Source organism: Antechinus flavipes, chromosome 1 (genome assembly GCF_016432865.1).
Source record: "Antechinus flavipes isolate AdamAnt ecotype Samford, QLD, Australia chromosome 1, AdamAnt_v2, whole genome shotgun sequence".
Lineage (NCBI taxonomy): Eukaryota > Metazoa > Chordata > Mammalia > Dasyuromorphia > Dasyuridae > Antechinus > Antechinus flavipes.
This window is the reverse complement of record NC_067398.1, coordinates 265,805,916-265,832,178: the sequence shown is the minus strand read 5'-3', so window position 1 is coordinate 265,832,178 and position 26,263 is coordinate 265,805,916. Positions and strand designations below refer to the sequence as shown.

General features: G+C 34.5%; 1 protein-coding gene across 1 annotated transcript in view; it reads right to left on the bottom strand.

The window, feature by feature from the left end:
• SMG1 (SMG1 nonsense mediated mRNA decay associated PI3K related kinase) overlaps positions 1-24,853 on the bottom strand; it is a 116,667-nt gene extending 91,814 nt beyond the window's left edge. The window contains exon 1 of the mRNA XM_051961045.1: positions 24,681-24,853. Coding sequence (XP_051817005.1) covers positions 24,681-24,766 — 86 coding nt within the window. The 5' untranslated portion in view covers positions 24,767-24,853. The remainder of the gene's footprint in view (positions 1-24,680) is intronic.
• Between the last annotated feature and the right edge of the window lie 1,410 nt (positions 24,854-26,263).

Genomic DNA, 26,263 nt, shown 5'->3' with positions numbered 1-26,263 from the left:
CAGTCAAACTTAATAATTAAAAAGGTTTAAGGTTAAGATTTGAATTTTCCAAGTGTCAAATATCTTATTAATAGTAGCAGGCACTCAAAGTTAGCTCAATCAAAATGTCACTCATTTGAGCTAGAAATATTGTTATTTTAAAAATCCGCTGGAAATTTGAATGACTTTTCACTTGTCTTTTAATTTATGGAATGATTTATTATTTTTCCCAGTTAGAAAATACTGGGAAGAATTAAAAGAAATATTCTGAATCTTTTAAGTTACAAACTTAGAAATACTGGCAATAAAGAAGTCAGAAGAGGAAGGTATTATCATCATTTTAATTCTTAAAGAAGTATAATACCTTCAGGGAAAGGTATTTCCAAATTAATGAATTAATGTCACATCCATTAAATTTCATAAGAGTTATGTTGGAAGGTCATATGCTATAAAATAAGGGAGAATGCACAGAACACTAGCATTTGGGGAAAGTTTACAAAACAACTGTGTAAAATTCTATATTTATATAGTATAAGGATTCATCAAGGATTCATTGTATAAGTCTGCAATCACAAAAAGTGTCAATTGAATATAAAAAAAATTAAGGGGAAAAAAAAAGGTTTTAGTGAGGAAATTTTTTTTTAATTTTTAACTGCTACCTTTGAGTCGAGTCAATTTTTTAAACATTCTTAACCTTATTAAAAAAAAACCTTTTTAGAAGTGAACCTGACATTCAGACCCTGGTAAAGAACTGTAATTTTAAAACAGCTTAAACATAATAATAAATTAATGTTAAAAAAAAAAAAAGCAATAAGTTTAAGAATAAAACACAATATATGTATACATATGTATATATATATGCCTAACACAAATATAACGAATACCAAGAACTTCAGAAGTTCCTTTCTAAAGGTATAAATAGGAAAAATCTGAATTTTGTTATACTTGCTACAGCTAAAATACCTTTTCCAAATAATTTTAATTAAGTTTGTTATTGGGAGAAATGAAAATTCTACTTCTAACTATTCCTCAGCCTTGGGGAGGGGGGGAGATGGAGGAAACTTATAGGTATTTTTGCATTATTATTCATTTTAATTTCCCTTCAGGAAGGGTGGGAAACTACTAAAACCAAAATCTGGACAAAGTTTATCACCTTATTCCATTTTGATCCTAAAAGGCAATAGTATTATCTTACCCCTGTGATTAATTACATGAAATGTTAAACATATTAAATAGGATGTCTGCCAATAGGTTCAGTCAAACCTTGATGATAAAAAATTGGCTGAATCTAATTAGGACTAAAAGCCCTCACATAAATCAAAAGCCCAATAATCTAAAATTGATAAATCCTATTCTAACTAAGATATAAGCAAGATTATACTCTAAATCTAAACTTTGACAAGCTTTTTTCCCCTCTTTCAGATATTAGAATATAAGTCAGTAAGCTTCAAATATATATCATAATACCTCCAAATTGTCACAGAAAAATAAGAGTTAAGAAACTGCCTTTACCAGACTTCTAACAATTGACATTGTGAGGTTACTTGCCAAATATGTCATAAACCAATGCTAATTTAAATACTTTTGTTACGTCATTATAATACTTCTCTTAAGTCACTAAATGGAACATGAAGACATTGAAAAACTTACCATAAAAACTTAAGAGTATGATTTAAAATAACACATTTTATTTGAAATTGTACCCACATTAATAAACCATGTTCCACCTATCATTCCTTTCTTAATGAATATAACAGCTAATTTTATGTTGTTGAATATTTAGGTGCCCTCAAGGACACAATTTGAATATGCCTTCATTTCCTGATGCTTATTTACTTTTATAAGTATATATTTTTATTTAGAAGAAGGTATAGTGGAAAGAGTACTAAGCTAGTACTAATGAGATTTCATTCTAGTTCAGACTTAGCATTACTAATAACCACAAATATAAGCTTGGGCAAATCAGTCATCTCTAGGCTTCTTCAGTTTACTCATCTATGAACTCAATAGGTTGGAACAAATTATATTTAAAATCCTTGCTAAGTCTATAACTTTATAACTACATCTAATTGATATACTTAAATATTTCTCATGTACTACAGAAGTATGTTCAAAGGGAAATATCAAAATCATCTACTAAAATCAACTCCAACTCAGTGAAATTATAAATATATACATCCAATTTTTATATGCACACACATAAATTAATCAATATTCATGTAACTAATTTTGTCATCCATTTTTGGTTTTTACTCACTTTAACCCTATGTCTGAAAGGAGTTTTGGATCGTTAGTTTTTAGGATTGTAAGAAAACAAAGAGATACTTTGCTAAAAGCTCCTAGTTTTTAAAAAATACAAACTTAAGAATTCTACAGGCAATGAATATTGATAATTTCAGAATGAGGGCCTTCAGATACACAACTTAAAAAAAAACTGTTCATGGGACTAAAAATTAGGACTTTTAGTCATAGTCTACCCAAGAAAACAAATTGGTGATCTGATTATGGAGTAATCATTCATACAAAAACTCTTATGAGTTTCTTTCTAATAGCTTAACTGCCCCCTTCTTTAAAGAAATTGGACATACTACGCTAACAAAAAAAGCTTGCCCAATCAAAGGGAAACTCAAAAGAAATTAGGTGACGTTAAGATGGTTACCAGGGGTAAATAGAATAGCTGCAGACACAAAGTGATAGTCCCAAAGTGTTATGAGAGTCTAAAGGACAGAATAAGCTAAAATCTGGTAAAAGGAGCAGCCTTTATTTCATTGGGAAAAGAAGTCAGCTAGTAGAGGCCATGGAGCCTCAAAGAGATACAGAAATACTCTAGGCCCTTTAATTACTTTAAAAACAGTATGGAGGGGAATTGGAAAGGTAGAGTGTCCCCCTAAAAAAAACCAAACTGAAATTAAAGCTTGATGTACATGCCACAGTGAGAGGTAAGTTTCTAAATCTCATACCTCAAAAATCGCATACTGTAAAATATGGAGCCTTTGTGATGTTTTGCATCAAGTCAATCTGTAAGACAGTAGTTACAATATTAGTGAAGATAGTGGGTTAAAACATTTGTTGCTCAAAAAATTAATGCATATATGCAGCAAATAAGGCTTTGGGGTTAATTGATTTTGGCTTATATTAAACCTGTGCAGACTAACATATGGTGAAGCAGAAACAACAGAAAACACCAAAAACCTCATTATATAAAAATTAAAACATAAATGTCAACTATACATATATTAATGGCAATACAGTTATACCTCACTTAGATAAACTTAATATACAAATGCGACTAGATAAAATTGGGATTAATTTTTAGTAACCTAAAACCTTAAACCCAATGATGTTTTAGGCAATATCTAATAATAGTTCTATTATATACGTTAGCTATTAAGTTATTATAAATGTCCTAAAAGATAAAGGGAACAAGTAAAATTTAAATTCTACGAAGGACTATTTTTCATTTCTATTAACATATCCCTCGGTATCTAGCACAGTGCTTTATTTGGAACAAGAATTTGATAAATGCCTGTTGAAATGGATTGAGCTGATTTCCAGAAGTTATGGGTAGAAAGATAGATTTTCTCAGAAGAAAGTCCTATGCTTTAGAGTGAAGAAAAAGAACTAGAGATCCCCAGAAGAGCTCTGCACCATTCCCAAAATACTTAAAAGTTGCCAATGGGATATGAAGCTAATTAGTAACTCAATGGAAGTTTTCAGTTTAGCTTTTATAAGAGATCTCCACACACACCCCCACACCCTCACTCCCCCTCCCGCCCCTTCATCCCATGGGAACACATTTCTAAATATATATCAAATGGTAAATAAAAATTTCTTCACACCCCTGTGTGATTCTTATTGAATACAGTTATTAATCTACAAATTAAGGACTTAAGTGGTCTGTTTAAAAGGAAGATTCAGTAACAAATATGGAAATGTTTAAAATAACTGTACATATATAACTGATATCAGATTTCTTGCTGTCCTGGGGAAGGGAAAAGAGGGAGAAAAACTTTGGAACTCCAAAAATGAATGTTGAAGATTATCTTTACATGTAATTAGAAAAAAAAATTACTAAATGGGAAAAAAGGAGATTCAGAATTTAAAAAAATATTAAAAAGGTTTCTGGTGAAATTTAACTCTTTATAGTCAATGGGAAAATAATCAAATTCAATTCAGTGTAACAAAATTCAAACTTCACCATGCTGAGATATCACAAATCTAAGTTTAGACCACTCCTGGAATACTAAAGATATTAAAAGAAAGGCAGCATGGTATAGTGGATAGAGAGCCTTTGTATCCCCGGTGCTTGGCAAATAGGAGGAACTTCAAAATGCTTGTTCAAAGAACTATACACGCTATAATAGAATGCCAAATTTAAATAGTCAGGAAGATCTGAGTTCTAATTCCACTTTTATCAGTTACAAACTACATGACTCTCACAGGCAAATAATGTAAGTCTTCTCATCCTTACTTTCCCTATTTATAAGACAAATTTTACCTCAAGGGGAAACAGGAAAGGAGATTAAGTATAAAGCACTTTGGTAAATCTTAAGTATACTATATAAATGTCAGCTATTATTATCATCATTATTAGAATGTGCCATATAAACGTCTTACATAAATGTCAGCTATTATTAGAATTACTAAATACTACTGCCCAACTTAATAAAAGCTTTTCTTTATTCCTTTCTTCATACCCCCATCATAATAGGTCTCCACATCTATCCATGCTTTCTAGAAATAAAACATTTGTAAGACAATTTATTAAGTTGAAAAATGGCAAAAATTAAATATAAATAGCTCACACCACTGGCTGTACAATCAAGAACTATTCTCAAAGTCAATCAAACAAATACTTAGCAAGTAAAGCTCTAGGGATATAAACAAAAAAATAGAACTTTACAGTTAGCAGTGGATATAACATGGATATATATGTCGTAGCTATATAAATAAAAATTCTGAGAATTTTAAGAAATCTCAGCAACCATCTAGACCAAACTACACACAAAAGGAATTTCTACTATAACATTCCCCAAGTTGTCATCCAGACTCTGCTTAAAGACTTTCAAGAAGAGGGAATTGAGCTCTTTAAAAAATGTAAACCATTCCATTTTGAAAGAGCTCTAATTGTTTGGAAGTTCTTCATTAACAGCAAGCCTAAATTCACCTCTTCTAGTGCTAAGTCCTGCTTCAGCCCTCTAAGGTCAAAAAGAAAAAGTCTAATTACACAACAGCACTAGTAAACACACCCAATTCCTTCAACAAATTGTCATATAACACAAATTCAAGCCTTTTCACCATCCTGAATGCCCTACACTGGAAGCTCTCTGACTTATTAGTAATTCTTCTTAAAAAGTATAGCACATAACTGAAAACAATAATTAAAATTAAGTCTGAAATAAGAGATAAGAGTATAAGAGAACTACTATTTTTTTCTATTCCTGGAAATTATGCCCCTCTTAATTCAACCCAATTATATGGCTACTGCTAGGGCTATGCCCCAAAGAAATCAAGGATAAAGTTAAAGAATATACACCCACCACACAAAATTTATATTTCTTTTCATGGTAACTAAAAATTGGAAACAAAGAAGATGTCCTACTGGGTAATGGCTAAAGAAATTTTAGTATAGGGCAATAATGAATTATTTTCATGCCCAAAGAAATTATGATAGAAAATTTCAGAGGAAACTGGAATCATTAGGAATTGACATAAAGCAAAATAACTAGAGTACTTGACATAATGACACTATTAATGAATAAAACAACTCCAAAAGACTAGAAACTCTAATCAACACAAGTTCAAACAATGAAGCTAAAACACTCCATCCACCACCTAATGAAGAGGGAAAAGTAAAATGTGTAAACATCAATTTTTGGACATGGATAATGTGTGAATACGTTTAGACAAACTAAATAGGTATTAAGGGGTCAGGGGTTTTTTGGTGCATTTTAAAAATTTGCTCAATGAATTGACTCTATAAGAAATCAAACCATTCTCCAATAGATAGTCAAAGAATACGAAGAGACAATTTTCAGATGATGAAATTGAAACTATTTCTACTCATATGAAAAGGTGTTCCAAATCATTATTGATCGAGAAATGCAAATTAAGACAACTCTGAGATACCACTACACACCTATCAAATTGGTTAAGATGGCAGGAAAAGATAAAGACGAATGTTGGAGGGGATGAGGGAAAACTGGACACTGATTTTTGTTGATGGAATTGTGAACAGATCTAACCATTCTGGAGAACAATTTGGAACTATGCTCAAAACATTATCAAATTATGCATAGTCTTTGATCCATCAGTGTTACTACTGGGTTTATATCCCAAAGAGATATTTAAGAAGAGAAAAGGATCTGTATGTTTGTGGCAACCCTTTTCATAGTGGCTAGAAACGGGAAATGGAGTGGATGCCCATCAACTGAAGAATGGCTGAGTAAATTATGGTATATGAATATTATGGCATATTATTGTTCTGTAAGAAATGACCAGCAGGATGAATACAGAGAGGCTTGGAGAGACTTATATGAACTGATGCTAAGTGAAATGAGCAGAATCAGGAGATCATTACACACTCCAACAATACTATGAGGATCAATTCTGATGGAAGTGGCTCTCTTCGGCAATCAGAGGACCCAATTCAGTTCCAACTGATCAGTGATGAACAGAACAACCAGTGAAAGAACACTGGGAAATGAGTGTGGACTACTTGCATTTTTGTTTTTCTTCCCAGGTTATTTTTACCTTTCTAAATCTGTGCAACAAGAGAACTGTATAAATATGTACACATATATTGTATTTAAGATATACTTTAACATGTTTAACATGTATGAGACTGCCTGCCATCTAGGGGAGAGGGTGGAGGGAAGGAAGGAAAAAGTTGGTCCATCTTGAAAAATTATCCATGCATTTGTTCTGTCAATAAAAAGCTATAATAATATATATATTTTTAAATTTGCTCAATGAGGTAGAGGTAGAATAACTTTTCTGGAAATTATTGGGAACAGCTAAGGAAAGATCTCTTCTAAAACCTAGATATCTTTGTCTGATTCTAAAGTGGGGTGAAAAAAATCTTGAAAAATTCCACTAAGGAGAGAGAGGGAAAAGGAAGTCAAAGAAAGAAAGAAATAGACTTACTGTATACTGTATAAATACATTATATAAAGGGTTTAAAATGCCAAACTGAAGTAGTTTTTATTTTATTCTAAAAGCAAAAGGAACCATGCTTGAGTGAAGGAATAACATGGTCAGGCTAGTTTTTTAGGAAACTTCTTTTGGCAGCTGTGTGAAGGGTGGACTGGACAAAGAGATTGGAAGCTAAGACTCCAAATTGGAAGCTGTTGCGATGGTATACATCGTGATTATGAAAAGAATCTGAATTATGAGTAATAAAAAACACATATAAAATTCTGCAGGTAACACAATCTTAGAAAGGCAAGATTTGGCAACTATATTTGTTATTTTTTTAAAAAGCAGAGGAGAAAATAAATTTTAAAAATTATTTAAATAAAAGTTTCCCCACCAAAATAAAAAGATTCCATTGGCTTTTTTTTTTTTTTTTTTGGTCAGCAATGACCATCTTCAGTGAGTTTCCAACCTCTCTGAATTCTTAAACACTCATATTTTTGTGCCAAACAATTTAATACTTAATCACTACTTAATCTTACATTGTTCACTGTTTAATCATGTCTGTTAATGGCTTTGGATATTACATCTTATATTCCTCCTCTTCCTTGAAAAGACCTTATTAAACTTCTGTATCCTTTTATAGCACCAGTCTTTATTTCTTTAATTTCTCCTGCACTAACATTATGGTCTGGCACACAATAGGTGCTTAATGCTTATTGACTGGCAGCTCTGAGAGATGGGTGTGCAATAAAAATGGACTAGTGTATGAGTTACAACTGTTTAAAAAAAAATAAAACCATAACAAATAAGGAATGTGTAATTTTCAAAATGTAATGGCCAATATTTTGTAGTTTTTTTTAAAGAATTCAGCTTTCATTACATAATTATGCACATATTCTTTTAAACACAAGAAAGGAAACCTAAAATATCAGAAAATATATTCACTAATTAATATGCAGAATGTGATACTAGTTTAATTACCTTTACTGCCCATAACTTATTTAAAGAAATATCAAGATAGGGGAATAATGCTAAGTTATTAAAATGAAATGATTTTTATTACACAAAATTCAAGAGCTTATGTATAAAAAAATCAATGAAAACAGACTTAAAAGAAAAGCTATTTGCATCAAACATTGCCAACTAATATCTGCTAAGAAATTAACACAAATACATACCCCCCAAGAACTATTTTCCAATAGCTATGAACAAAGTTTTAAGAAGAAATGCAGTCATTAAACATTTATTAAATCCCTACTAAGTGCCATGTATGGTGCTAACCATAGGGAATACAAAAAAGAAGCAAAATACAGTTTCTACTCCTTGGGAGTAATCTAATGGGGGAGACAATAAGCAACAAAATTAAGAGGGATTGGAAAAAGATTTCTGTAGAGGATGACTTTACTTGAAGCATGATGGGAGTCAGAGAATATACCTATAATGCTATGGGGGACAGACATTGTATTATTTTTAAAATAGTAAGAAGGCTAGTGTCCCTAGACAGAAAAGTGAGTGGCAGTGACTAAGGTGTAAGAAGACTTGGAGAGGGGAACGACAGCATAGGTTATAATGAACTCTGAACATCAAAATATAGCATAAACACAACAATGCAAACTGGAAAATTGCTAAAATAAAGTATTTTGATTAAGTGAAAACCCAATGAAGATCTAATCTAGGAGAACAGCTCATAAAAAACCATAAAAATCATAAAAAGCCATAACATATTGTTAGATTTTTGCCAGTGACTCAAATGTTTCTGCTTAACTGTTTTTTTTTTTTTTTTTGTCAGAAGGGAAGACAGTTCAATGGTGCAGCAGAATTTAAAACAACTGCTGTCACCTGGCATCAATATTTTTTTAAGGAAATGAGTATGTGCTATATTTCAGACTAACCATATTTAACAATTTCAAATAAAAAGTGAACATTTAACATTGTCTTTAAAGTAATTTATACTCCAATGCAACCAGAGATTTTGAGTATTTGACTTTAGTGGACAGGCATAAGTGAGTCTAGAACTGAAAGTAAATGCATTTGGCCATGTTGCACAAAGAAACAAAATGTCTCCCCCTTTTAATAGTAACAGATAAAGTGTTACCTATGTTTATAATCCTGTCCTTCTGGTATGATTAAAATTTTGCTCAGAATTAATAATGGAGAAATAGTCATATCAATGAGTCCTAACTAGTAGCTTCCTCCCATCAAGTTATTTACATAGCTCTTGGCAGCAAATTTTATGAAGCAAAATACTATGGCATCTGTACTTGTCCCTATGCTACTTCACATTTTAAACAATAACTTGGATAACAGCATACATAGATAAAATATTTATAAAACCTATTAATGACACAAAGTCCAAATAACTGAAACTACAGATGAAAATTAGGATCCAAAAAGATCTTGGTGGATATTGAACTGAACTCAATAAGAAATTTAATACTTTACTGTTATCCCTAAAGTTCCAAAAATCAACTTCACAAATTTAAGATGAGGGTATAGTAATTCGCCTGAAGAAGATCTGGGATTCCACTGGACTACCAGTGTATGCATGGGCAGTAAACACGAAGTCATAGATTTTAGAGTCAGACTTGCACTTTGGAAATATCAAAAACTGACAACTGGGTGGCAGATGGATTGGAAGGCAGAGACCAAAACAGAAGCAAAAACAACAAACAAGGCATTAGAATGGTAGTCATGTTAGTAAAAAGACAAGGAGAGAAGATGTTTATCATACATTGTCTTTTTTTTTTGCTAAGGCAATTGGAGTTAAGTGACTTGCCCAGGGGTACACAGCCAGAGTGTTGTGTCTGAGTCCAGATTTGAACTCAGGTCCTCCTGACCTCAAGGCTGGTGTTCTATCCAATAGAACACCAAGTTGGCCCCATCATACATTGTCAAGGTAGAATCAACAAGCATTTACTAAGCATTTACCAAGTGTCAGGCATTGTAGTAAGAACAAGAATGTCAAATGTAGCAGAGAGACCCAGAAAAATAAGAACTGAAAAAAGACCCTAAGTCACTGGTAGAAAACAAGTTCCTCCCTTCCTTTAAGTTCTAGGGTCAAGTGGCACCTCCTCTCAGAAGACTTCGCAGTCTTCCCTTCAATCTCCAAGTGAAAATGACTTCTCTGAACTCTAACTTAGCAAAATACTCCTTTGGAACTTTTGCTTCCCATTTGCTCATCACTTTGCTTTATCAGTTATTTGCATACGCAGCAATTCACCCATTAAATAAGTAATCCGTTCCTTAGTATTATTTACACGATCATTTATCATAGAAGGAAATGAATCTCATTTCTCAAAGGTCACCTAGTATACTTCCTCATTTTAACAAAGAAAGTGAGGCTCAGGAAAAATAAGTGATTTGTTCAAGATCAAACAGGGAACAACAAAAGACAAAATTTGAACCCAGGTCCTCAGACTTCAGAATCAGTGTTCTTTCCATTAAAATAGTTTTGCCACTATTAACTTAATAAAGAATACTGAAGTTTGAAGGCAGAATACAACAATTCAAGAGAGAAGAAAATGGAGGCAAGTCTAGGTTGTTTCCCCTCGGATTTTTTTGTTTTGAAGAAAATGGGGAGATGGATACATGAGCATGTTTGTAAAGGGGAGGGAAGAAGCAAGAAGAGAATGAGAACCTAAAAATTACAAGGACAAGGTGAAGAATTAAGAGCAAACTCCCAAAGAACAGGAAGGGATGGGATCAAAGATAGAAGTAGAGTAGTTTGTATTTGCAAGATTAATAGCTATTATCTTTCTTCCCTTTAGACTTTTGAGAACAGTAATTAATATTTACAAAAGCTGGTGGAAAGTTGGTGGATAACATATTAATCTGAGACCTAAAATACTAAATATTCCCTTATAGAGAATTCCAAACATTCATCCAAATGGTCACTACTGGCACCTATGAAAAATAAAAAATTTCCCTTGGCTATTTTTAACCCAGACAAGCTCAACGGTTTTGAAAGAGACACTGATTCAGCTCCTATTACAATTTCTTATCTCCCATCCTCCCACTCCCTTTGTCAGCAGGTCCTGGAAGCATTCTAGAAGCATCTCATCCAGTCTGGGAAATGGCCAAGACTGAAAGGAAATCTCTTATTCCATGACCTCCCAGGTTGAATAAGGAGGACAGATCCTGAAATCTTCCAAAGAAATTGTCCTCTGGACCTTCAGGAAAATCCCAAAATACAGAACAAGGGGGAAATATCACTAAAAACAATTAAATGCTGAAAGAATTCTAAATAAAATTTTCCTTTAAAAAGCCTACACTATGATCAGGAAAAAAGTATGCTGTTCAGTATTAATTGGACTATTTTAGGACTTGTAGAATTTTTTGTTTCTATTTTGTCTTTCAACAAAAATCATTTGATAGCACTGTAGAAAATGCATAATTTTTCTAAATAAAAATTTGCCAAACAACCCACAGATTTGCCATGTTTCTGAGATATGTATATATATCTCTATTGTACTGAAATCCTATTAAAGTACTATAAGAAACAAAAAGATACTATGCAGTTTGATCAACTCTAATGAAAAGATATAGAATATACAATGCAGAAGCAAATAAACATAGTAACCTAGCAAGAATTCACCATTCCACGGGAAAGCGGGAATGTAGTCTTGGCAGAAACTAGACATAGACTAGCACCTGACACTGTATACAAAGATAAACTTAAAATGGATACATGATTTATATATAAAAGGAGATATAAGCAAATTAGGAGAAAATGAAAAAAATTATTCATCAAATCTATTACTGGGGAAAGATTTCATTATCAAACAGGAAATACAATGAAAGGAATTAAATGAAAATTTTATAAATAAAATCAATGCAGCCAAAATTAATCAGTAGGAAAGGAAAGCAACTTAAAAAATGAAGCTCATCTTAGTTTCAAAAATATAAAGAAAAATTAGCCAAATTTATAAAAACAAGAGATCTAGAATAGCAATGTTATGTATTGTGAGCAAATGACCAAAACACTAAAAATCTTAAACCTAGCCAAAGATTACTGGCACCAAAAGCAAAATATCCTAGTTACATCAACACATATACATTCTATACTTGGTACATCTTGGCAACTCTACTAAAGTAAATATACAAACCATGTTAACTTCCATATTCTCTAATGGTGGAGCAAACATCACCCATAACAAAAATACAGTTTAAAAAAAAAAAAAAAAAACCAGTAAAATGTACCCATCGAGTACATTCTTTATTCTTCTCACAAACAGAAGTAGTCTTTTTGACAGATGACTTCCAAATAAAAATTTTTCTGGCAAGAAAATTCAACCTTCTTGGCAAGTGACTTAAAAAAAGAGAGACTATTGCTTAAAAAATTACTTGGAAAAGAAAACAAAATCTATTGCTCTAACTAGATTAGTTAAAATAATCAATAGGTAGGAGAAAGTATTTAACTAATGCTTAACACTGGTAAGAATTTTATTTATATAAATATATAATCATATTTATATAAATTTTTACATATTTATATAAAATATATAAATATTACAGAAATATTTACATAAAATATATAAATATGAATAATTATATATATGTAAAATTATAGGGTTAAAAATTAAGAGGACCTTTGCCTGACCTGACTTGATGGAAGCCATGATCAATCTCATTTCTTTTGACAGGATAACTAAGTTAGTACTTTTAACTGGTCAAGAACAATGATGATCTGATTTCTAGCAACATTACCACAATAAACTATGATAATCAAAAAAGTATTTAGCAATTTGATCAGTTCTAATGTTAGAGATCTATGGCATATAATATGCAGAAGGAAATGAAGGAATGCTATGGATATAATTTACCTAGATTTTAGCAAACTTTTGATAAAGTAACTCAGGCTATGTTTGCAAAGAAGATGGAAAACTAATAGATGAAAAGCTCATTAAATGTACAGATGATACAAAGCTGGAAGGGATAGCTAACAAAATAACAGAATCAGAATCTAGTAAGATCTTGACAGGCAAAGTCTAGTAAGGCTTGACAGAGCACTGGGAAGAATTTAATATGATAAAATTCAAATAGAGAGGGAGAGAGGAAAGAAAATGAAAGAAAAGAAATATATTCTCTCCCCCACTCCTCCTCCCTCAAGTTTTTGTGGATTAAATGTTCCATAGTAGCTTCCTTCAGTCAACAATATTATGTGATACCCAAAAAAGTTAATGTGATCTTGGATTCCATTAGGAGAGGCACAGCTTCTGGGAATAAGGAAGTTAATAGCCCCATCTTACTCTGTTCTCATCAGGAGTACTGCATTCAATTCTGGATACCACAATTTAAGAAGGACAGTGATAATATAAAAAGCATCCAGAGAAAACCAAGAAGATGAAGGGATTCAGTTCATAATTCTGTAATCAATTCAAATATGCTAATTTTACCATGAGATCCATAGTATCTCTATATTTTTATTCATCTTGCATTATGAATAATCAAGTCATGAATTGAATATGTTAATACAAATAGATCTTTTAAATTGTTTTAAAAGTTATTCATTACGTAAATTAATTTGTACAATGCTTTAAAATCTATAAAATGCTTTTCATAAATTATCTCATTTGATCCTGAGACTTGCTCATGAAATCAAATCAAAATTTGAGCTCAGGTCTTTCATATCCCAAAGTCAGTGTTCTACTCATTATGCTAATTAACTGCCTAGATTTAAAACAATTTTTTTAAAAAGTATTTTTAAAGCAATTCTACAAAAAGGAAAAAAAAATTTTTTAACATGCTAGGAAATCTATCAAGTGTTCTATAGTGAAAAGAGCATAAGACCTGAAGTCTGAGCATATGGCTCTGCCATTTAATATCAGTATGATATCGGGCAAGTCAATTTACTTCTCTAGACCTCAATTTCCTAACCTATAAAATGAAATTGGACCATACAATCTCTAGGATCTCTCCTAGCTCAAATTCTATGACCCAACTTAATTTGGATACCATTTAACATGGTAGGCACATATGAATATGGTTAATTATAATTTCAGCCCCCCAACTCTCTTTCTTGATTTGGAAAATTTGTGTGTATTTGTATTTTTCCTCAAAAAACTATTCCTACACCGAGTAATTTGAGGCAAGCCAGTTAATTTTTGTTTCCTCACCTGTAAAAATAAGAATGAGATATACATACACATATGCACATTGCAGGGGTCCTCAAATTTTTTAAGTAGGGGGCCAGTTCACTGTCCCTCAGACTGTTGGAGGGCTGGACTATAGTAAAAACAAAAACTTTGTTTTGTGGGCCTTTAAATAAAGAAACTTCATAGCCCTGGGTGAGAGGGATAAACGTCCTCAGCTGCTGCATCTAGCCCGTGGGCCGTAGTTTGAGGACCCTTGTTATAGAATATGCACTATAAAAATTTCAAATTATTACACTATTCCCTAGAGTTGTCATTACTCTTTCTGAGCAAAAGAGAAAAGCAGCTTGGCACAATGCATACATAGATATCCTACTATTTGTGACACAGGGCTAAACTTGACATCAAGATAAATAAACTAAGTTCAAATCCTGCCTCTAACTTTTCAGAACCCCAGGAAATAAAGACTACAAATACAAACAAGTAATTAATTTGAGTTGATGGATCTAGCAGTTGTATTTGAGAAATAATGACCTTATTATCATATAAAAAATATCTATTTAAACTATTAAATGTCATAAATTTGGCCAAATTACTATATTTTTGTTAAACATTAGGAACAACCACACAGATATTTCCACTATTTAATACTGAAACCAAACCTATCTTCTAGGATTATATATTCTATTACATAGTATTTCCTTTAATATTCTCTCATGTAATCTGGAAAATTTAATTTCAGAAAAATACAAAATATGATTTAATGCCACAAAGGAAAAATACTTCCAATTCGGGTCTCCAAACTCATCCACACATTTATATTAACAAATATTAATACTGTTTTATAATTATATACTTTCACATTCAGTATCTCATGTGATTCTCTGAATCACTCACTGAGGCAGAGAGGTGAGGCAACTCAGAGATTGTCACTTGCTCTATGACACAGAACTAGTCCTGCTTTCCATTTAGTGGCAGAGCAAAGAATCCAAATGTGCCCGTCTCCATTTCTTAACCTCTGCTTGCCTCAATTTTCTGTAAAAGGAGCTGGAGAAGAAAACCACTCCAAATCTTTACCAAGAAAACCCCAAAAAAGATCATAAAATTTTAAGTTGAACAAGATTGAACAACAAAATTATAAACTGGTGGGATTTCTTATTCAAATGATCTATTTTAACTATCAAATGTCATAAATATGGTCACATTTCTGTATTTTTGTTAGACATCATAAACCATCTGAAATAGGTTATTTCCTGACACACTACCTAACTCTCTTTCAACAAGTATAATAGTATTAGATAATAATATAGAAGTAAATTAATAAAGGCAAGTAGAGAATAGATCTTTTAAAATCTAGGAGGAAGCTTATAAAGACTAGAATACTAATTGGTGATAACAAAAAAATTCTACCTTTAGTTTTACCCACAATTTACTTAAGTAACTATACTAAGGGAGAAAATGGACTTTCTTAAATATTTAAAGCAATATTTTTAGTAGACATTGCGCTCCTTATATGAAAAGTAGTTAGGGGTATATAATTATGATAAAGTATTTATTAATACAAAATATGCTAGTAGGACATTAAAAAAACCTAAGTTTTTACATATCCAAACAAAATGAGAAAAAAGTAATAATGCATAATGCAAATATGAATATTCACTTACCAAAACATACAAGCTATTTATACTTAACAGAGACAACTTCAAAATAGTCCTGATGTACTGACCAAATAAGGAATCCCTTGCAGATTGTTAGATCAAATACAGCAAAAAGAAATTTTAATCAAATTTATGGATTTACTCACCACCAAAAAAAAGATGAGCTACTTCACAGAATTGGATAAAAGTCATACTAAAATTCAAATAAAAACTCAAGACAAAACTATGAAAAAAGAAACTTGAAAAGGATTCATTCATTAAACCCTACTATTATAAAGAATTGAAAATGTTTGGTACTGGATTTAAAAAAAATAGGCGAACTGAATAAGAAATTCCACCAATTTATAAGAGATTTTACTGTTCTCTGAGATACTACTTCACACCTCTCAGAATGTCTAAGATGACAGAAAAAGATAATGACAAACGTTGGAGGAGATGGGAGGAAACTGGGACACTAGGGAGACATTCTAAAGAGTAATTTGGAACTATGTGCATAGCCTTTCATCCAGCAGTATCTCTACAAGGTCTATATTCCCAAAAGATAATAAGGAAAACGACCTCCATGTGCAAAAACGTTTGTAGCAACTTTTTGTAGTGGCAAAGAACTAGAAACTGAGTGAATGCTCATCAGTTGAGGAATGATTGAATAAGTTATGGTATATGACAATAGTGAAATATGATCTATAAGAAATGACAAGCAGTTTAATTTCAGAAAGGCCTGGAAAGATTCCTGTGAACTGATGCCAAGTGAAGTGAGCAAAACCAAGAGAATATTGTATACAATAACAAGACTGCATGATGACCAACTGTGATAGACTTAGCTATTTAACTATGAGGTGATTTAAGGCAATTCCAATAGACTAATGACAGAATGTGTCATCCGCATCCAAAGAAAACTATGAAGACTGAATGTGGACCAAAGCACAGTATTTTCACCTTTTTTTTGTTGTTTGCTTGGTTTTCTTTCTTTCTCATGTTTTCCCCCTTTGATCTGATTTTTTGTGTGTGTGCAGTGTAATGAATATAGCAATGTTTAGAAGAACACATGTTTAACCTATATTGGATTGCTTGCTATCTTGGGGAGGAGGAAATTGAGAGGACAGGGAGAAAAATCTGTAACACAAGGTTTTGCAAAGGTGAATGTTGAAAATTGTCTTTGTGCGTATTTGGAAAAATAAAATACTACTAAAATCAGAGAGAGAGTTTATTGTTCAGTTGTGTTTAACTCTTCATAATCTTTTCTGGGGTTTTTTCTTGGTAAAGACACAGAGTATAGTTTGCCATTTCCTTCTCCAGCTTATTTTATAGAAAAGGAAACTGAGTCAAGCAAAGTTAAATGACTTGCTCAAGTTGATACAACTAGTAAGTGTCCAAGGTCAAATTTGAACTCATCTTAAGTCTTCCTGACTGTAGGCCTAGCATTCTACATTATAATCTCAAAGGAGAAAACCTTCTTATTCTATAAGGTGAGATTAGGCCAAATCTTGTATATTTAAATTTCCATACAAATTAAAAATCCTAAATTACTACTCAGAAAATTAGCAAGGACTCAGTCAAGAACAAGATGTTTTGTTTTTTTTTGCCAGAGAAACAAAAATGAGGCTCTTCTCAAACTCTTTTTCTCAGTATCTTTACAGTATTAACAACAATTGAGAATATGTCCAAAGAGTTTTTGTTTATATGGGTTACATAATAGATATTTATCATAAATAGAAAAAAAAAACTAATTTTGAATTTGTAGACCCTCTGAAAGGATTTCAGAGACCCTCCAAGATTCACTGTACCATACTTTGAGAACCACTGCTCTAAAATTTATTAACAGTAATGATGAAAAACTCAGCTATAATGACCTAAGAGGACAAACATGAAGTTTGATCATTTCAGAAAATTAGGATTAAAAAATGGGATAACACCTAGAAGGAAATTAAATGAACTGTCTGAAAAATAAAGCAATCCAAACTTGAAGGATCAAGAGGAAATAGGAAAGCAGCCTTAATACATCAGATTAAAACAGTGATGTGGAAAAATGATGCTCTTATCAAAATATATGGAAGAAAGATTCTCAACAAGGCACTAAGGAAGCAGAGTCTTTTATAAGTTCCCCCCTTCATGTGCTGTAAGGGGGAAAAAAAAAAAACCCAGATGGGCACACACACCATCTGACTGCTCACATTCAAGCATGAAAAAAATTAATTTAAAAAATATTAAATGTTTTCAAATATCCTGATATTTCTAAGTCCAAACACTTAGAAAACAGGGTCACCAAGGATCTACTTCAAATCACTGCAATCATTTGTAACATTCTTTTAAAAAACTGAAAAGTGTTTAGATGATTTATACTATAAACATTCATTAAGCCTCTATTATGGGCCAGGTATTATGTTAAGCACTGGGGAATTAAAAAAAAGGCAAAAGACACTTCCTCTTCTCCAGGAGGTCACAATCTAATGGGGGAAAAATGTGCCTCCCAAAAGAGATATACACTTAAAAACTATACAGAAAAACAGGATAAATGGGAAATAATCAATAGAGTGAAGGCACTAAAATTAGGAGGGACTGAGATGACAGGAAAATGAGTAAATGTACTGATTTTTATTTTGAGGGTGTTGAAAGCCAGCCAAAAGTATAATTTCCATTCATAGAAAAACTTGGTAAAGATCATTCAATAAGAGCTGAGCTCACCTCCTCCCTGAACAAATAATTTAAAACTCTCTTTGTCCTCAACAACTCTAAGACTAACTTGAGGAAAAAAAAAATTCTGATCTGCAGTGATGGAGGAAATTTCTCCATCCGGGAGTTCTTTATACCAATGAAACTATGGGTCCAACATTTATTCATATACTCACTAAGATCTTGGTACACCATATAAAAATCAAGCTTCTAAAAGAAAATTCCTGATAAAATAATAAATTTTCTTTCTTAACAGTATGGCTAGAAAGGAAGCAATAAAATATTTGTTAGGATATCTTGATTTGGAGAAAATTAAATTTAGCCAAGATCACCTTCAGCTAGATATACAACTGGATTTTTCCTACTTCCAAATCCTAAACTGTTCAACATCAACCTTTAAAATAGCATTCCAAAAATAATATGACCACAAAGCAATTTGAATCTTGAAATGTATTGAGGAAAACGTATAAATGCTAATAAGAAAAGGATAGGTTATAACGTCCCTAGAAAAACAAGAATTGAAAAGATTTAGGGGCAAAAGAAATAGAGAAAACAATCTATTTCATATTTAATAATGATTTATAATAAACATTTCCTTTCTAAAATCTCACTGATAAAATTTTTCTGAGTATGATAGCAATTTACAATGTAACATCACTAGTAAAATGAAGAGGCAGCTAGATTGTCCCTAAGGTCCCTTCCAGTTTTACATTCCAATCCTAACACTAGATAGTTCAGGTCTTTTATCCCTTATGTTGTTCTTTAACAATCAACTGTTTCTATAGCTAGAAGAGATGTTCAAAACCCCAACCCCACTCCCACCCCCAATTCTTCTTTAAAATACTTAACTTTAACTTGAAAAATAACTACATAATATTGTCTTATAAAAACACGTTCCTAGATGCTATGAACAGAAACCAACTAGCAGAACCCCTTTTCTGGAGTTCCTTACTAGTATGAACATCTACAAATAGGGTCTGAAATCTCCAAATCGGTTTCAGAACTCGGAGTTTCCCAACTTAACGGGAAAAGGAATTAGAATCATAACATTTTTTCCCATGGGCATTTCAATCTAATATGAGATAGCAATGTAGTGCTAAATGGGGGAGTGCAGAAAGCAAAGGGTGTGTATGTGTGTCTAAGAAAGACAAGGATAAATCAAACTACTACATTGTACGGATTGATATGAAACCAATTAGTCAAAAAATTGGCATTTTCTATGTGTCATGCTAAGTGCTAGGGATACAAAGAAAGGTTAAATATATAGAGAGTTCCTGCCCTTAAAGAGCTTACATCCTAACGAGGGAAACATGGAAAAAAAAAAAAAAGATACACACGATTGATACAATATACACGAAGGTAATCGCAGATGGAACTAAGAAGTGAAATAAAACAGTGGTCAAGAACAAACCAACTTACAAAGAACCAGTTTACAAAACTTTTGTAAAACAAAACTCATTTTGTGGATCCTGGTAATTTAGACAAGTCACTTCACTTCCCTAGACCTTCTCCATTACTCCATAGTAAAATGATGGACTAAATCGTATGACCTATCAATTCTAGGTGATATAGTGAGCATTCAAACTAAATACCATGAATAAACTGAAATGTCAGCAAATGAAGTTCGAAAGGGACAACCAAAAAGGCATTCAACTTAAAAGGAGAAAAATTGTACCTGAGGTAGTAATAGCTTTACAATTCACAAAATACATGTCATCTCATTCCATCTTCACAACAATCCTATCAAATAGATTATCCTTATTTTATATATAGTCACATAGAGATGAAGTGACTTTCCAAAGTCATCCAGAAACTACGTGTCTGAGGGAGGATTTGAACTCTGGTTTTCTTAATTCCAGGTCCAACATTCTATCCATTGTCCCACCTATTATGGGATAGAACATGACTTGCTTTATGAACATTAAGATTCAAAGATAGGAAAAGACCCCTAAGGTAGCAATGTAATGTCATAATCAAAAAGGAAAGGGTATTATTAAGCTGTATAAATAGCATGTGAGAACTATGAGTGACATTTTTCCTTAACTCAGTATTAGGATGCATTAAGAGAATAATTATAAAAGAAGCATTGATACAATTATGAAAAAAAACCTAACCCCCACCAAAAAAAGAATTTAAATGAAAGCAACAAAAATAATTCAAGCTTGGTAAGTAGCCAAGAAGGTTCCTTTGGTATAGAAAGAAATTGGCGATAAACCAACAGTTTACAATATATCAAAGTATATCATATAAAAATGACAATAACTTCTGTGTTTGCACTGATGCAATCACAAAAAACAACTAATCAGTTTTGGTGGGATTTTTATTTTTGTTAATTATAAAGAAATTCTTTAAATTAAAAGTTTCACAGATACTAATATATAAAAAAATAATTTGTGGGCTTGCCTTCTCTGAAGATTAATATCCTTATCCAAGAGTTTCCAGAATTTATTTCATGCTACATTTGCAATATTAACTTAAGTATACATAACAAATAACTGCTAAGCCCAACCCAGATAAAAATTGTGAATAGGATAATCACCTCTGAATCATATACCTTATAATGTAGAAATGATTTTTCTCTCTGTTCATTATTTTTTGTTACATAGTTGTTTGCACATGGAATCTCCTATTAAACTGTGAGCTCCTAGAGGATATGGTCCATCTTTTGCCTTTGTTTCTGACACATAGTAAGCACTTAATAAATGTTTACTGACTGATTAGGGACTATAAACTCAGACTTAAAGGGCAGGCACTACTAAATCCTTCCAAAACAAAAATTTGCATGTCTTCTGATTCAAAAGTCAAACATTTCTTCAAGTCTGTGCTTCCAAATAAAAACCAATGAAACTCAAACATAACTATTAATAAACTGACTTCAAATACAATTTTAAAACAATTCAATTTCACAAACATTTATAAAGCATCTCAGGGCAAGGCACAATGAATAAAAAATAACAGTCTCTGCACTCGAGGAACTTTCGCCTTGAAAATACAAAGTAATTTTAAGAGTGTCAAGAGTATTAATAACTGGAGATTATCAGATTTCTACCCTAAGTAGTTTTCTTCCAGAGCAGGGTGGGCAAAGAGAAAAAAGGATCAGGAATCAAAGAGAGGGAAAGAGAAGAGGAAGTAGGGAAGGAGAATAAGCAAATTTTGATGTCAGATAATCATTTTGATCTAACTTTTTCAGTGTGTTTAACATCTCTACCAATTGAGTCAGGTATATTACCTTGACAAAAGTGATGCTACAACTGGTCCTACCATCAAGACAAAAAGAAGGTGTAACTAGAACTCAAATTAAGTTCTGGGAAATCTAACCCTGGCCTCTGAATGCGACTATAAGCCCCAATAGTAATTCAGTCTGATTTTGAAAAAATAATTTAACTTATAGGGATAACCCTTCTTAAACGTTTATTAGTTTCTATGAATAAAGAACAAAGAAAATAAAGCAAGACTATATAAATGCTTAATGATAATGTTTCCCATGGAGATTAGTTTACCCTGCAGCATGACAGTAGGTCTGCTTAGCCATAAGGAACATTTCCTGTCAATATGGATGAAGTACCTCATGCGTCCATGAACTAACTCAAAAGTACCATACTGTAGATTAATTAGCAAACAGGAACTGATTGGAAATAGTTTTTCAAAAGCCTGAGCCAAGGAAAGTGCAAAAGGATGTTACAACACGAAAAGAAATGAAAAGAAAAGGTACAGGACAGAAATATCAAATTCATCTTGAAGTTCAGAAAAGCAACAAGGAAATCTTGTGTTCAAAGAATCCAAGAAGCTTCAAGAGGCATAAAAACAGTAAGCTTAATTTAAACTGGAATGAAGTTCAAATTCTATTCAGCTTACTAGATTCTGCCATTATTTCTAAAAAAAAACTTGCTGCTTCTCAATAACTGTTTTAAATAGCCCATATACATATATTGTCATGAATATACTGTTGTTTAAAAAAAAAAAAAACATTTTGGCAACCTTAGGATTAAAAAAAAAAAAGAGGATATATTTCTATAGTTATATACAAAGGTACTAAAGTAAATCAAATATATTTTACTTCCTGACTGTGTAACAGTTTATCTGATCCAGTAAAACATCAAGATCATCTAGACATAAGGTTTTATAAAGAGCATGCTTACACATCTTTAAAAAAAACAACATTTCAGAGTAAGATTAAATTTTAAATTCAGAAAAATAAAGCACTATCTGCCAAAAATGCCACATGGACATTGATGTGCCACAACAAATTTCATAACTACTTAAATGATATTGCTTCATACCTGTCAGAATTAGTCATGTGACTTCACGTGGCTGCAATCCCTAGGCTCCTCCATTAATATAAGAGTTTCAAATTATCCATCTGTTTTGTTTTGTTTTTTTTTTTTAATGAAAGCTCTAGCTAGGACCACTGGTTAAAGTACTTTGGTCACTAAAATAAGGCTCAGCTCCCTTACTGAACATAATACATGTAAAAAACAAGTGATGAATAGGACTTCCAAATTAAGGTCCATTCACTAAAATCCAGTTTAAAAAAAAATCCAGATAATTCAACAATTTAATAAGATCAAAAATCAAATGAAAAAAGTAAATGGCAATCACTTAAAATTGATGACTCCTAAGGTAACAAGCTAACAAACCAAAGGGGCTAAAATAGAGCTAAGGATTTCAAATGAGTAATTGTTAAAAATGTATATTCTTCCCATTCCAGGCCTTAAAAAAACGTTTTTAAACAGTTAAGGAAAATCTTAGGTTAATGTGAATTATGAAATTATATAAAATAGAAATGAACTGTACTGTTATATCTCAAAAAATTTCAAGGCGGTGTTTTTTTAAATCTTGTAACAGAAATATCTTACTCAAGTTTTCAAACAATACTGAACTTAAATGCAACCATTTTCTAAGTTGAAAAATCATCTACATTGTATGTTAGTTACACACTTACATTTGTTTTGCCAGCTCCTGGAAAATCTGGCTAAACAGCTTGTTTTCCTTTTTATTAATGTGCAAAACACTTAAAAAATGCCCCAAACTTCTATCTAGACAACTTTGGTACATAATATAGAATTATCTTAAACGAATGATGCTATAAGTCCCTCTATACCTGAAACTTAAATTGCAATCATTCCACTCTCTATTAGAAAAACTTCTTAGGCCTTCAAAATTGTAGGACTGTCAGGTGCCAAAAAGTTACTCACAACTGCCCTATGATTCAAATGACACAGGAACTACACTGAGAAAACGTTTTCTTCCAATAGAGTGGCTAAAGCTCAATTTCTCAATTATGACAAGACAGTCTCATTTGCACCAACGAGGGGAAAGATTCCTTGTTTCGATTCAATTTTGAAGAAGCCTTCAGTCAGATCCTTCAAGAGTGCAGGCAGGCATGGTGGGCCCTCCCTCCCTCAGAACCAACTGCCCCAGCAGCAGGAGACCCCCACAGTGTAGGAACAGGGTATCTTTAAAAGAACTCCCCGACCGCCCCCCTCCCCCCAGGGTAACAAGAGAGGGGATCCCAACTCGGGTCCAGGGAGGTTTGGCTCGGGCCTCTGGGGGAGGATCTCTGGGACTCAATTTGCTTTTGGGAAGCCTTAACCTCATTTCCCGGATAAAGGTACCTGGTTAATAAGGTTTTCTCACCGCTGGAGGTAGAGACCTGGCCGTACCCCTACACTGTCATCCTCCCACCCCAATGACTCAGGAGCTTCTCTTTCACCCCAACTTTCAGCCCCATCACCCGCACTAGTCTCTGCCCACCCTCCGCCCCAGGCCCAAGGCCCAGGGCCCAGGGCGGCGCCTAGCACACGGCCCCTCGGCCCAGCCCGCCAACATAAGAGCCCCAGGCAGAGGAGGCAGAGCTTAGGCCTCACCTCCCTCCGACCAGCTCCTAGCCCGCACGGTCTGGGAGGAGACCCCGGAGGCTGCAGAAGCCGCGCCCCGACCCCTAAGGGGGAAGGGAGCGGGGTGGAGTGGCCTAGGCCGCGCCTTCCAGCCCCAAGGCTGACCGGCTCCCGCACCTCGCCGCCGCCGCCGCCGCCGCCGCCGGGAGCTCCGCAGGCAGGGGCCCTGGGAGGGAGCGAGCCCGGCCGCCTGTAGGCCTCAGGCCCTGGGCCCGGAGTGAAGAGGCGAGCCCGGGCTAGCCACCCACCTGGGTTGCCAGTCATTCCAGCTCCGTGGATACTTGGTGCCGCCGCCGCCGCTGCTCAGCCGAGACCCCGGGGCTCTGCGGCTCATTACCTTCCCCGACACGACATGGCCAAGCGCCGCCGCCCGAATCTAGAGTCTCTCGAAGCAGCCGCCCACCCGGCAGCTGACCCAGCGCCCCGGCCTCGGCACGGAGAGGGCGAAGGGAAGCAGGAGCAGCAGGAGGAGGAGGCGGCGGCTGAGGGCGAGCGAGGGGGGGGAGCAGGGCGGCCGTTCCGGGTTCCGCTGGAGCCCGCAGAGCAGGAGGCAGGCACAGGGCGAGGAGGCGGAGGCGGAGGCGGTGTCTTCCAGAGCTGTGCGCGCCGAGCACTGGGAGAAGGAGGAGAGAAAAGAGGAGAAGGAGGCGGCTCACACAGCGCGACCCACGGCGACAGCTTCCCCGCCTCCCGCGCCGCTCCGGCTCCGCCCGCCGCCCCGCCGCACGGCATGCTGGGAGGGCGGCGCTGGCGCCGGGGCTGTGGAGAGGGGCGGGGAGTGGAGTGGAGCGGGGCGGAGGGAGGAGCCAAAGGTGCGCGGTCTCCCTCGTGGAAGGGGGACCGCAGGCAGCTGGGGTCTCAGCCGCTGATCTCGGGGTTTCCCGCGCTCGCCCTCCCCCTTGTAGGGTCCCACTCCGCCCGCCCTAGCACTGAGCAATCCCTACCTCCCCCCCCAAGCTGTACCCGCCCGCAGGGAATCATGGGAGAGGGGATTCCCTCCCCCCCTTACCTTCCCCTCACACTCATCACACACACACACACGCACACCTGAGTTTATCCTAGGAATCCTGCACTTAAAGGCTTAAAGGGCACAGCGAGTCACACGTGCACTCACATCACACCCTCCCCCCCTCCACTAAAACCCCAATCGTTCAGAGGATGAAGGGGGCTGCTGTTACCTTGTTTACTGCCTCGGCTCGCTCTGAAACATTAAGATATTCATACTGGACTCACTCACTTGCCCCAACTGGAAAAGAAAAGAATCTCTCTTGAAAAAAGAGCTACTTCTCCTTACAACTCACCTACTACCCTCTCATCATCGATCCCACCTGCCTTCTGTGACCCCCATTCAGTGAAGGCTCAGCCTTCCAAGTTCTTTTCGAGTTTGTCATGCCTGCCTGGTGAACGGTATACTCAACAACATCTTGTGTTCCTTACATTCTCAACGAAGTATCTTGAATGTGAATTTCAGCTCTTCCACTTTATGACCTTGAGCAGAACACTTTTCTGGGCTTCTATTTCCTCATTAGTAAAATACAGAAGTTGGACAAAATCTCTTAAAGTTCCTGCCAGCTTTAAATCTTAAGGCTGCAGACGAGCATCGTGTATAGCACCCATTTTCCTGGGACAACAATGGTAGTGTTGTTAGATCCTTTACGTTAGAAGAGGCCATTAGTTCTCAAAACCCAACATCTCCTTTTATTCCTTTATTTCTGTGGGATACTCAGGTTTTCGTTATTTTTGTGAAACCTTATTTCGTAAGTTTGACTATCTAAAGTGATTCTTATATGTAGTCATAATATCACCACAATGTCTGGAGTCAGTGACTGAC